The sequence below is a fragment of the Juglans microcarpa x Juglans regia genome, chromosome 3S, assembly GCF_004785595.1.
Source record: "Juglans microcarpa x Juglans regia isolate MS1-56 chromosome 3S, Jm3101_v1.0, whole genome shotgun sequence".
NCBI classification, from domain to species: domain Eukaryota; kingdom Viridiplantae; phylum Streptophyta; class Magnoliopsida; order Fagales; family Juglandaceae; genus Juglans; species Juglans microcarpa x Juglans regia.
This window is the reverse complement of record NC_054599.1, coordinates 20,571,400-20,584,684: the sequence shown is the minus strand read 5'-3', so window position 1 is coordinate 20,584,684 and position 13,285 is coordinate 20,571,400. Positions and strand designations below refer to the sequence as shown.

Genomic DNA, 13,285 nt, shown 5'->3' with positions numbered 1-13,285 from the left:
GAAGACTTGAGTACTGGCCTGTTTATAGGAAGCAGAAACTTATTTCTTTGTTACTACTTTATGCTATAAATAGAGGCTTTAGTTTGTACTTGAAAAATTGTTTTTTTTTTTTTGTGCTGAGAAATACAAGAGAGAAATAGAGAGAACAATCTGTGAAAAAGGCTCCAAGAACTTGTGAGGTGTAAATGAGAGAGTGTTCTTGTAATCTCAAGATTGTATTTTGATCATCAATAAAGATCTTGACTGTTGCTGCCGTGGATGTAGATCACTAGGATCGAACCACGTAATTCTTGTTTTACTTGTTTACTGCATTCTGTTTACAAACATTAATCAAATCTGTGTGACAAATCTTGGCATCTAAGATTCTGATCTTGGATCTACAAGCAGATCAGAATTACAACAGATTGATTTAATGAAACGAACCGTTTTAATTTTACTTGCAAGAGCTGAAGGTTTGGGCGGGATATGAAGTTAACGAAAAGTTTGGACAAAACGCAAGGTACAGTGCCCTCTCTCTTCTCTACGTTCCCTATCTCTTCTTTGAGCCCTCCGCGTACGTGTCTTCTCTTTTCTCTAGTTTGAGCCCTTCCGCGTGCCTTCGTTGCGCCTCTTTCCCGTGAACACAGCTGCTACCACCGGTATCTCTCTCTCCGGCTCCTCCCAAGTTCAGTCACTGTGTTAACAACCAGCCATTGCAAGCCACGAACGCCTGATGTTTTTTGATGCATAATTTTAGTGTATAATATGGATTTGAGAAAGAAGAAAATGTATTCTGGAAATCATTTGATTCTATGCTTCTTCACCTTGAACCAAGAAACCCAACATAGAACATGAGAGATAATATTCCAAATGATTAGAATTAAAAAAAATAAAGAAAATTATAAAGAATTTGGTAAAGACTGAAGTTGTCATGTTAACAGAACAGCAACATTTTGGTACTTTCAAGGACCAGCTTCTCTTAGTCCACAAGCAAGCCTCCAACAACACTTTTATCACTGAAATGGGGTACACCTGAAGTGGTTTCATCTACCAAAGGTTGCTGCGCCTAAATTGGTTGTCACAGTGAACAACAATATTGAATGAATTCTGCCTTTAACACAGCACTGGAATTTGTGAAGTCAAAGCTACAATACTTGGGAATTTGCTATGAAAAATCATAGCAAATTGACTAAGAAGGTCACTGAACAAGTAAGAATACTTGCCAAGGATGAAGACGAGGAACTAACTGATGTGAACCCACCGTATGACCAAGCAAAGGCATTTGGTAAAACAAACATTGATGTTGATCGCATTGCTGCTAGGTTACCATGTGGCAGCAAAGGATTCCTTTTGATGTATGCTCGCTGGAAAAAGCTTGAAAGACACTTGTACAACGAACGCAAATTGTAAGTGTTTGACTTTACTGACTTAAATGTGGTTTTCTTTGGAGTGTAAACCCACAAGCTGCTTCATATTCTCTTTATGTCAGTGGTATGAACTATGTAAAGTTTTTGAAGTATAAGAATTTCTTTTGGAACTTCAGTTGTTTTATTTTTGTCAATTCGGTATCTGGAACATGTGACTATTTCTTGATAAACTATTTGTAATTTAATTTATATTTGATTGAAAGTGAAAGGATTATTGAGTTTTGTAATTGTTGAATATGATAGACTCGCAAGTTAACTACCATTGTGGATTCTCTTGCAGGCGGTTTGATATAACTCAAATTCCTGATGTCTATGATTCGTGCTAGTAAGTCATCTGTTTCAAATCCATATTGGATCCAAGTAGTAAGAAAGCATGACATCACTTTACACACATATTTGTAATTTTTGTATTTCAAATGGAAATATTATCGTTTATTATTGTTAACTTTGTTTACTTCTTTGTTCCTTAATCTCATTCCTTTTGCCTTACCACCCCCCTTTAAAATCCTCCCCAAACATCACTTGGGTTTGTTTGTAAGAGTGAATCTGTGCAACATCCAAGACAATTGAAGTAATCGGTAATAAATGAATTGCCATAAACTTGGGAGGAAGAAAATGTATTCTACTGACTCAGGCAAGTTGGGAGGAAGAAAATGTATTCTGAAAATGTTCTATTCTCATTGTATAATATGAATTTACAAAAGAGTATTTATAGACATTTAGAGCCATAACAGAATTGGCATGCGCATAGTGTCAAGTAGCTGATGTGCGCTGTTGTGCAAGTGGTATGGCTGAGTGAGTTAGAATATTTCCTGAGCACTATAATACAACCAATCAAAAACAATATAGCACAACCACAAAGGTGTCTTCAAGTCTACTCTACTTGACTCCAAAATCTTCTAGACAGTTGGATAAAATGGTGGAGCCTTGCTTAGCCATCGTTGTATTGGAGGAAGAAGTGATCTGTTCAATAGACCCAAGTCAACGAAACCAAGACCACATTAGAGGGAACCAGGCTCCAGCCATTGAGGTCATCTCCAAAACTTGGCCAACTGCACCGTGAAACACTAAGCCGCTATCCGCTAGCTGAACGTCTTCTCCACCACAGAAGCCCAGCCCCGTCGCACTACCACCCAAGCGAGCCAATCCATACCACTTCCAAAGCCCCTGTCATGTGTAACTCGAACAAGTAACAACACACACCTCTCTCCACTGTACACGGCCAAGGAAGCCTCCACGTCCAACCAAAAACTAGCCCCAAGCCGTCGCTGACTTCATCGTAAACCGTGGAAAAGATTGCACTGAAAATCACCTAGCAAAGAATTGATGAGGAATATTGAAACTGAAACACAAGAAGACAGATTTAAACATGACAAGAGGAATATTGAAGAGGAATATGCCGAATGAAACCTTACAAAAAAGATTAGAAAAAGCTTGCAAAAAATATAAACATGACGACGGTTGCTCGTGATGGCCGTGAAATCCAAGGTCGAAGATTGTTGCGGTGGAGTGAGAATAGAGTCGACGGGTAGAGAAAATGTGGTTTGCCTCTCAAGTAAAGGAACTGAAAATGAAGATAGAAATTAAACATAGTAGGCTGATAATGCGTTGAGGATCAAGAGATTTGGGGGAAATGAATGCGGGCTGCGTTGTTCTCCTTCCTCTGAAGATGATGTCCTTTACTCCCTGGGTTGTTTCTTCTCTTCTCTGTTTTTTTTTATTATTATTATTTATAATATATCTGATAAAACTTTCCACGTAGACGGTTGGTACACAATCGGTGTGCAGTGTCGCTTGCACCCAGAAGAAATGATCTCAGAATATATGTGAATAGTAGTGAGTTATAATGTTTGAGTGAGTTTTGTGTTAAGAGTGTGGGTCCCATTGAGATATGTTTGGATGTATAAAGTAAGTTAAGATAGTTTTAAATTTTTATGGGAATTTGAAAAGTGATGGATCACATCAATAATTGTTTGTGTTTGTAAATGATGGAATAAAGATAATGATACACCACCAACCATATTACAACTCATCTATCACTACATATTAAAATATTAATATTCTTTACTTTATTTTAAAATTTTTGTACTTGCAACAGTTCAAAATAAGTAAAATAATCATTTTTTATACTTTTTTTTTTTCTAATCAAGCATATTATAGAATAAAAATAGAATTACAAGAATTTAAGGTGGGTCTTTCCCACTGTCAATAAATAGAAAACATCTAGGGAATTTATCTAGGGATAGGCATCCAAAAGCAAGATTGGTTGCTGCCCATTGCGCCACTAAGTGCGCACATCGATTTTGAGATCGATGAATTTTTGGTAGTTTCCATCATTGATGATGACAGAGGATTTGTTGAATATTTGCAATAATGGGGGAGACTTGCCCAAACAGTGAGGAGTCAAGACTTGCTACAGTTGTGATGACGTTTTGGGCGTTGCCTTCAATAATTGCTAGATTCTGATGAGTTGCCATTTTGGAAGCTAGAAATGCCGCTGAAGCTTCAACTACCAGTGGGTTTGAAATTTGAAATTTTTTCTGTTTTGATTTCCAGGATATCCCCTTCATGGTTCCTTCGAACCACTGATACCACTGAGAAATTATTTCTGACCGTTGTGTCAAAGGAGAAACTATGAAAATTTGGAGGAGGCTTCCAAGTTTCTTCTTGTCTGTTTTGTTTCTTTTCCCATGCTTCTTTGTATTCCTCATAAATTTGACTCAGTTGACTATTTGCTTTTCCTAATGATAGTGTAGTGTGATTATGGACAATATCATTTCACTGCTTCCAGATAAAATCCATGATAATTACTGCAAATAGTTGAAATTGGTGTTCTTCCTTGTCCCGTAGTCCCAATGTTTGTTCAGGATATATGATCATTCTTATCCAGTCTGAGATGAAGCTGATGGGCAAGTTTGCTAGATTTAATAGTCAGTTGCTTTGTTGCCATAGTATCCGATTTATTGGGCACTCTACGAAAAGATGTAGCAAAGTTTCTTCTGCTTAGTTGCACAGTAGACATTCTGTTGATTCAAGTTAAGGGACAGTTGTGTTGATCCTTATTTGTAGCTTGTGTAAGAGTGCTGTGTGAGTTAATTTTTGGGGAAGAGCGTACAAATGGTTTGGGAAGGGCTGTGTGATGGAAAGGGAGAAAGGGTGGGGTCTGGAATCAACGAAAAGATTTTCTCTTCCCTCTGCTATGCTGCAGTGAAAAGTTTTTTAATTGAATATTGATGAAACGAGATGAAAAAACTGAGATCATTTCAGATGAAAGAAATGTTTGGGTTCTCCATTTTGGATCTCAAACATTTTTACCATACCTTTTTTTATTTAGTAATTAAGTATTTTTTAATAATGTTTTAAAAAAAATTTAAATGTTTTAAGGATATAAAAAATATATATTAAAAAAAAGTATTTGGACATTTTCTCAGGCTGCACCCTTGTTGAGTGTAGCACGACTCTTATGAAATATATTTTGTGTTTTTGGGATGAGAGTATACTCTACCTTACGAAATTATATGAGAAATATATGTGCATCGATCCAAAGGAACCTTAGTATTTAATTGAAATAGAAAATGAAAGAATATCTCAATCTTACTCATAGTATAATTAGTAAATCATTATAATCCAAGTGAACATAGATCAAAAGGTAAGCATGTGTTGATTATTGTTTGTAATGGGAGTCTCATTTTGCCAAAATACGGAGTTTGTTCTAAATGAATTTACGATATCTGAAAGACTTTGAAATTTCACTTGTGCAAGAATGACCAGCCCTTCCTTCAGCACCAACACTTGGGAAGTCATATAACACTGGCAGTAAAGCTTTCCAATCACAACCAAACATGGAATTTGTAAGAGAATTCACAATCCAATTCCAATAACTGAATCCTTCAACCTCAGGCCTCCAAAACCGTCTGCTTCAAACAATCAACATTACAGAATCCAACTGATCTCACCATGTCTCCCAAGCTGCCATGATCATGATTAGTTGGTTTCAACAGTCAGTCACATTGGTTTAATCAAACAAGTACAAGAACTGGGTTGGAAATTTTTATAAAAATTCAACTGACCGGTCGAAGCTATTTCTTGCTCTCTCTGACTGATCTGTGCTGTTCCTTGGCTTTCCAGACCGATCCATGCTCCTTCTCGACTTCTCCCTCTTGTCGATGCTGGTCCTTGATTTTTCCCTATTGTCTGTGCTCAGTCTAGATTTCTCTCTGTGTCCAGTACTTGGCCTAGACTTCTCTCGTTGCTCTGTGCTTGCTCTGGACTTTTGGTCTGTGGCAATCAGTGAGTTCTCTGATTGTTCTCTACTTTCTTCAGACTTAATAATTTGGAGAGGTGGTAGTTTCTCTAGGGCTGTTATGAACTTCCTAAGATGCCTTAAGTACTCTGGAAAGAGTTCCAAATTGCAGTGGTTTCCTCCAATAAGCCACAAAGGTTCGTACTTCTCCTTGCAAAGCTCCCAGAGCTGCTTGCCATGGGAGACATCCACAACTTCATCTTCGGTTCCCTGCAATTATCATTAATACGAGTGTCAAATCAAACGATACTCAGTAACCGACATGAAGTGGCTGGTTCTTAGAACTTTATGCTATGGCCTGTAAAAGTCCTAAACTAGTTTGTGGCTAAAAGCCACAAGGGGGTGTCAAGTTTCCCATGAATGTCATACTAACTGGCATGAAAGTGCCTGATTTCTTGCCTTTCTCACAATGTTTTTTAAATTCATTGATCACAAAATGGTTTGAATAAAATCCATCACATGCCATTACAGAGTCACAAATTACAATCATAAAAACTTGAATCTAGAAAACTAACTTAGATTCATAGGCTTTTTAAGGTTCTATATCTCTGCTCCATGCATAGACCCTGCAGGGTTGTCCATAGTCATACCTGTTATTATCACTGGAGACTGCTTCGAGGAAAAAAACCAAAATTTATGCAGGTATGTCTCATTTTAAGAATCAGTAATTATTTGTATTACAATAGCTTGTCTAAATTCCCATCTATGAGAAGGCAAGAACTGTATTATATATTTATTTATTAGACCAGAGTTGTAACGCTCTAATAGAAGGCCCAAATCACATGGCCTATTCTCTAAAAAGACTAGTCAATGATACAATTGGAGTCTTATTATAACCTTATAAAGAGCAAGAATTTCTCATTTTCAAGCAATGTGAGATCTCATACACCATCTATTCTTATCCTTATCATATGAGGTATCACAAGAGTAAAATCTAAGCTTTGTGCACCATAGAGATAAAGGATCACTAGTCATGCTATATATGGAAGCAATGGACAAGCTCAAGATACCTTTAGCATGTGATTCAACTGGGATGGAAGGATCAGATAGAAGGTACACTCACATGAATTACAAGAATGGGGCAATTGACTTGTGGAATCTTATCAATGTTCTGCAACAAAAACAAAGGGTTCCTTTCATTAATTAAAGGACATAATATCTCTTACAAAAGAGCAAAGCTATAGTTTGAAAGTATTCAGTAAAGGCAAAATCAAAAACCTTATATATATCAAACCAGAATGTTCGCTTAACCGGGTACATGACACGCAGGCCAGACAGGATGGGACTGTGAAGAACCACAGCTCTCAACATGGGCAAACGCGTAGCCAGCTCCAGAGTTGGTCCGCTTCCAACTGACTGGCCGTACAATATAATGTCTTCCTCCTTCAATCCATATGTCTCTTCCAGGCATTGATAAGCAGCCTCTATATCCGCGTATGTGTCCTGCTCACTCGCCTAATTTAGTTCAAATACACCAGATGATAATTCAGTAATCTGCTTCTTTGTCCTATATAACAATGGTTTACAGGCAGAATGTATATTGGTCAAGAAACTATGAAATGGCTGGAAAGCAAATGCTAGAAACAGTACTGGCACTGTAATATTCATACTAAATGAATCATAATCTCCATTTTACTGACCCTACTTAATTCGATGAATCATATTTACTCAAAGCTACATGAAGTGTTAATGCAGTTTTTAGTTTTAAAATCTCAAATTTTTCTAAGCTTGCTCACAACATAATATTACTGCTCATTCCTTAGCAATTCAAGGTAAGGATGAGACTTTGTACCCATCTATATATGCAGAAGGTGATGATTCTGCACATTGCTTGCAAAATAATACAATAGGGCATGCTCCAAGTGTTAAAAGCCAATTCTTGTATTATCAACGATTATCCAGATATCATCTCAGAGCTATGAATAGAGAGAGTACTATACCTTTCCAGACGACTGTCCATATCCAGAATAGTCATACCTGCAGCGCACAGAAACACCACATGATACTGATTATTCATCAATTCATATCCCTGGCCTCCAATTGCTAAACTAGATTGGATGATCTACTATATATAGAGATCAGAGAATGACTAGTACTATTAATTGTTCATGTGGGTCCATCCTGAAAATACTTCACAGGCAGAATCAAGTGTTGTAGGAACTTTATGATCTCTCTTTAGAATTGAACCATTCAATCGGTCAAGTAATTGAGGACGACACGGATTCATCATTCAAAATAAATAGTAATATGTGATTAGAAGGAAAAAAAGAAGAAAACTAATTAAAACTGACCCCATAAGATTAACACCAAGGTGAAGGCTAAGCTCGGTGAAAATGTGATACATCTGGCCAAGATCAGCAGCATTGCCATGAGAGTAGAGCAAAGTCAAAGATGCAGAGGTGTTCTTTACGTACATAGCAACGATCTCATTCCCTCTCTTGGTGCTCAGCTTTAACACGTCCACGTCCTCTCTCTGATGAACAATATTCGACATTCTCATTCTACCACTGGACGCTTCGACATATATGCCATAAGAAGGCGGGTCCGGTGGGAAGAATGCCAATTTGGCAGCCATAGAAGATGTCGCAGACCCCATCTTGATCCAAAATAATGGTACTGTACGGTTAAAGGATAGTTTAACTGGCTTGGATGAGAACAGTTGGTGAGAAGTGCATGGTAGAGTACTAGTTTGGCCTTTGCTGAGCTTTGAAGTAGGTTAACTTGAGAGAACAGAGAGAGAGGTGATGATGATGTTTGAGAAAAGGAACGAGAGAGGAGGACGAATGATTATGTGAGAACTCAGAAATCTGTAGCCTGATCATGATTTTTGTTTGGATGTCAAGAAACTGAATGGAGCTTTCTTTGGTATATGAGTGCGGGTAAGAGACAGCAAATATAGAAAGGACAGAAACATGGGAAGGAAATTTGTTTCGAATTTTCCGCTAAAGAGACAGTGATTCCCGGCCTCGGGCATCTAAGTAAATGCTTGAAACTTACCATCTGAGTACGTACGAGGCATGCAGTGTGAAACGGATTTGGATGCCCTTTTTGCCGAAATCTAAGATTTTAGAATAGAAGAGATCGGATAGTTATAACTATAAGATCAACTGCCCCCACAATTTTTATTAATATTGCTTGAATACATTAATTACTCAATAAATGTTACGAGATTTATTTTTTATGTTTTATCTAGCTCTCATATTATAAATTTTAAAATTCGGTCAAGAATTCTAAAATATCTTGTCTATTAATTGTCTATAACTTCTTCTTTTTTCCCTTTAGTTCCATGATCTCGTACTGACAAATGATATTCATCCATAAAAACTTCATCACGGCTTTGGTCGTGATGGTTGCTAAGGGTTCAACTTCCGCCCAATTCGTGAAGTAGTCCATTACCACGATCATGAATTTAACTCCCCCTTTTTCAGGGGGAAGGGTATAACCATATATAGAACTTGTGAAAGGAAAAAAAAAATGACGAATTTATAATTATTTTAGGACTCTATTTTAAATGGAAGGTAGCTCTAGCTAGTTGTAAAACCGAAATTATTTTTAATGAAATGGGCATAATTACAAAATAAGTTGTAAACTTTTTACATTAATTATTATAAGTATATTCTTTAACGAAGAAATTTATTAACAAAGGCGAACATATGATTAATTATTAATGGACTATAATATTCTTTTACTTTCTCAGTTCTCTAGCTACATCGATCTACAGCTGTTTATAATGGCGATGAATGGATGTACTTTAATTAATCTCCATTAGAAGGGGCATTTTCACAAGTTTATTATACGAGCAAGCCAAATTAATTGAACAGCACATACTTTGGAATTCACACCACTTATCTTTTAGATTTTTGAAAGTTCCATCATATACATGATGATATATATATGTATATATATATATATATCATGTATATGATGCTGATTTAACTGCCCAAAATTTCAAATAATCGATTGGTCAACATCTAGCAGCTAAAACATGAATTGATAGAGAAAAAGGGATTATGCCAACAAAAGCAAAAGGAATGATGGATGGTGGGGGCTGAGGGGATTAAGAAGATGAAGTAAAAGGAATGGGTGTGGGACTATGAATTAGGAGGAGAGGGAACACCCAATTATTGCATATAATAATTAGTACACATGATGATGATTCAAACCTTGAATGACTTGTCTTGATCTTCATATTAACATTAATGGTCATGAATTAATTATAAGCTCCTAGCTAGCTAATTCACTTAAAGGAAAGCAACGATAATTTACTTTATGGCTGTCATCATCATGTGCATGATATATGCTTCATGTTCACACGTTAATTAACTACTCCTTTGCCAAACTTTGGCAAAAGGATTTGTAACTCTAAGCTAGCGATATGATATCCTGTTGGTTGTTGCGTCTGTCTTGTTTGGTTACACATATGAGATAAAAGTAAAATTGAATTAAATATTGTTAAAATATAATTTTTTAAAATTATTTTTATTTTGGGATTTGAAAAAGTTGAATTGTTTATTGTATTTTGTGTGAGAATTTGAAAATTTTATAATGATTATATGAGATGAGATAGTTTGAACTGCATAACCAAACCATGCTTAAATTAGCGATGCATCTCATGTTTATATATCTCTCTTGTTGTTTCTTCTTCTTTTTACTTTTTATCTTTTTGTCATCCTTCTATTGATCAGTATATTTATCCTAAATGGGATAGATTACTTCTTCCCCTTTAATTCTGACTGTGCGGTGTAATATGATCATGTCTATCATGATGGTCCCTATAATGTAAGGGAAAATAAAAGACTCAAATATATGATCAATTCATATAATACTTTTGAAACTAACATGCGATATTGAGGTTATTCTTCTCTCGTTTCCTTTTTATAGGGGAAGAGTAAAGCTTTTTGTTCTAATTTATGTAAAAAAAGTGAACATATTTAAGAGAAAATGGAAAGCTTTAATTTCTACTATAATAACCAATTCTGACAAGTGATAAGACCGATAGCTGGTGATGTATGGGATATCATATTGTTTGAAAACGAGAAGTTTTTACTCTTTATAATTTTTTAATGGGGCTCTAATTATATCATAATATTTATTAATCATTTTAAAATATAGGTCATATGATTTAGATCTTCTATTGAGTGTTACATCTACCATGCAAAGTTCATCTGTTATGTACATATATAAAATCTAAAACTAAAGAGAAGTTCCATGCAGGCTCTCTCTTAGTTGCTTCTCCATAGGATAAAAGCTTCTACTTGACGTGCTTGTTGGGGCAGTAGGAGGCCTCTCCCACTTCCCAGCCTGTAACGTTGTAACACCTCGTTAGGTTAGGAATGTCACGCGCTTACATAAATAAAGTTAAGTAAGATACTTGCATAATTAATAAATATATATGAAATTCATAAAAGAATTATTATAATAACTTGTGTCTTAAACCACTAAATAAATTGGCTGCCATAAAATAAAATTCACTAAAGTTCACTGGTTTGCTCATTCTAAGCCTATCTCGCCTGCTCGTAATAATCATCATCATCACCTGGGTAGTTAGAAGCATGAAATAAAATTAAAATGAGTCGAATACTTAATAAGAAATTCATCACAATGTAAATATAATAAACGTAAGATTTTTATAAAATTTTTCATGCTGAGAATTTAAAATTATGATTATTTATACTTATGCTTATCCTATGCATGACATGTATTGATTTATTTGAATTAACTGACTGATCTGACTATTCTGACTTATCTAGCTGATCTGATTGGCCAACACATTTAACCCTGTATATAAGGCTGTGTATAGCCCCACATCCTGCGACCGTAAGGGGAGCTACTGAGTAGTATTCTGACATATTACGGTAGACCACGCTTGAGTCTGTGACTTGCACATTCATCTTGAAACTACATTGGTACCATGCATCTGAATAGTCATCTGATTAAAATGATCTAGTTTTATCTTGCATTTGAACTTAAGAAAGCTTACATGTCTTATGCGACGTAAGATGTATGATATAATACATACATAATTATAATTGTTGAATATGAACATGATCGTATGCTATGTTGCATGACATGCATGATATATAAAAAATGGCTTATAATAATAATCTATCTAAACTAACTAACATGTATTAGCCCTGCTTTATGATCAAGCTACTTACCTCTTTGCATTGTTTCCTGAATCTTACTTCATAATTCTTCCCCTATACGAAATATGAATCGTCACTAATGTTTCTAAAAAATGTGTCGTAATATCCTATGTAATTAAATACATACTAGGAAAATTAATCTAATAAAATATTCGATTATATACTAATATTAATAAATACTAATATCATACAATTATTTAAATACTAATATCATATTTAATCTTTGAAATATACTAAGCAGCGTAATTTAGGCTTAATACAAATCTGTTAGATAAGTCTATGAAACTCAATTTATAAAACAGGTCTAGTCATAATTTTTATTTTTGATAAAAATAAATCTATGACTAATATATTTATTTAATTAAAAACTAAGCCCACGTAAAGTATAACTTCGTGGGTTTTTATAAAATACAACCAATCCAATTTAAACATCAAACTCAAATGAGAAATCAGCCCATTTAAAATAACGTACTAGTTTTGAATTACCATAAAACCAATAAGAGATTAAACCCAACGTGAGAATTACACCCAGCCCAAGCCCAACATATATACACAGCCTCAGCCCAATATGTATACATCCTTAGATCCCACTATGACTTGCAAATAAGGGCAGAAGTGTAAATTATGCTTAAAAGTATCCAAGGCTTTACATAAATCTATAGGCAATGAAAAGGTGTTTTTGTAATAACAAAATATGCATGCAATTTTTGGGAAGGCTGAAAACGAAACAATAAAAAGAAGCATAGAGGCTTACGGGAGAGGGCATTGTGTGACAGGGAAGGATTCAACTCACCGAGAGAGCAACGTGCGGTGGTGAGTCTTTGTTAAGATCTACGGCGGTGCGGCTGGGGTCGACGGTGGCAGAATTTCTAAGAGAAAGATGGTTTCTGTGCCGTTAGGGAAGAAAAGCGATGGGAAAAGGAGATGATGATTTGCGACGGAGACTGACCGAGGGAAAGCTGTGTCCGGTAGATTTGAGGGTTGTCTAGGTGGTTTCTGACGATAGGGGGGTTGTTACCTTGGGTTCACGCGCATGGGTTCTTTTGGTGTTCGATGGCTCACAGTGGCTGGCTAGGCTCGGCTTCTCCTGTGCATGGCGATGGTTTTATGTTCAACGTTGGTGTGACAAAGGGAGATGGTGGAGGTCCTTAGGCCTTACTGTCGTACATTGGGTGGAGAGGGAAAGGGTTGTGCATGGCTTAGGGTACTCTGGTTTCGATGGTGGTTTACGACGGAAGCTTATTCGTGAAAGGATTGCTCTGTTAGGAGGTTGGAGAACAGAGTCGGTTGGTGTGGTGCAACCATAGGCTACTAGCAGTGGCAGGACGTCTACGTAGTCTGGGTCGCAGTGGCCACACTGGATTCTGAGTGGTGATATGGGCGTGAGAAGGACGTTGGCATGAGAGAGGAGATGCGGGCTGTTGGGATGG

The 13,285-nt window shown here is 36.2% G+C and overlaps 2 protein-coding genes and 1 long non-coding RNA gene across 4 annotated transcripts; 2 read left to right on the top strand and 1 right to left on the bottom strand.

The window, feature by feature from the left end:
* Window positions 1-442: 442 nt before the first annotated feature.
* On the top strand, window positions 443-2,336 carry LOC121257284 (inositol hexakisphosphate and diphosphoinositol-pentakisphosphate kinase VIP1-like). 2 transcript variants are annotated; one of them, XR_005939189.1, is made up of 3 exons: window positions 443-638; window positions 921-1,385; window positions 1,687-2,336. XR_005939189.1 is itself a non-coding variant. In XM_041158241.1 (2 exons), exons 1-2 carry the CDS (start codon window positions 1,147-1,149, stop codon window positions 1,730-1,732), a joined length of 285 nt encoding a protein of 94 aa, XP_041014175.1. In that variant the 5' UTR covers window positions 760-1,146; the 3' UTR covers window positions 1,733-2,335. The 2 variants fall into 2 exon arrangements, 1 of the variants encoding a protein (XP_041014175.1); XM_041158241.1 differs by lacking the exon at window positions 443-638 and having other exon boundaries at window positions 760-1,385; window positions 1,687-2,335.
* A 1,627-nt stretch (window positions 2,337-3,963) lies between these two features.
* On the top strand, window positions 3,964-5,435 carry LOC121257285. The gene is made up of 3 exons (XR_005939190.1): window positions 3,964-4,065; window positions 5,169-5,222; window positions 5,307-5,435. It is a non-coding gene; the product is annotated as an uncharacterized LOC121257285 (long non-coding RNA).
* Window positions 4,776-8,633, bottom strand: LOC121257283 (alpha/beta hydrolase domain-containing protein 17C-like). Its single transcript, XM_041158240.1, has 6 exons — window positions 8,001-8,633; window positions 7,650-7,686; window positions 6,928-7,164; window positions 6,773-6,820; window positions 5,477-5,919; window positions 4,776-5,375 (listed from the first exon to the last, which is right to left on the bottom strand). Exons 1-6 carry the CDS (start codon window positions 8,303-8,305, stop codon window positions 5,303-5,305), a joined length of 1,143 nt encoding a protein of 380 aa, XP_041014174.1. The 5' UTR covers window positions 8,306-8,633; the 3' UTR covers window positions 4,776-5,302.
* Window positions 8,634-13,285: the final 4,652 nt, after the last annotated feature.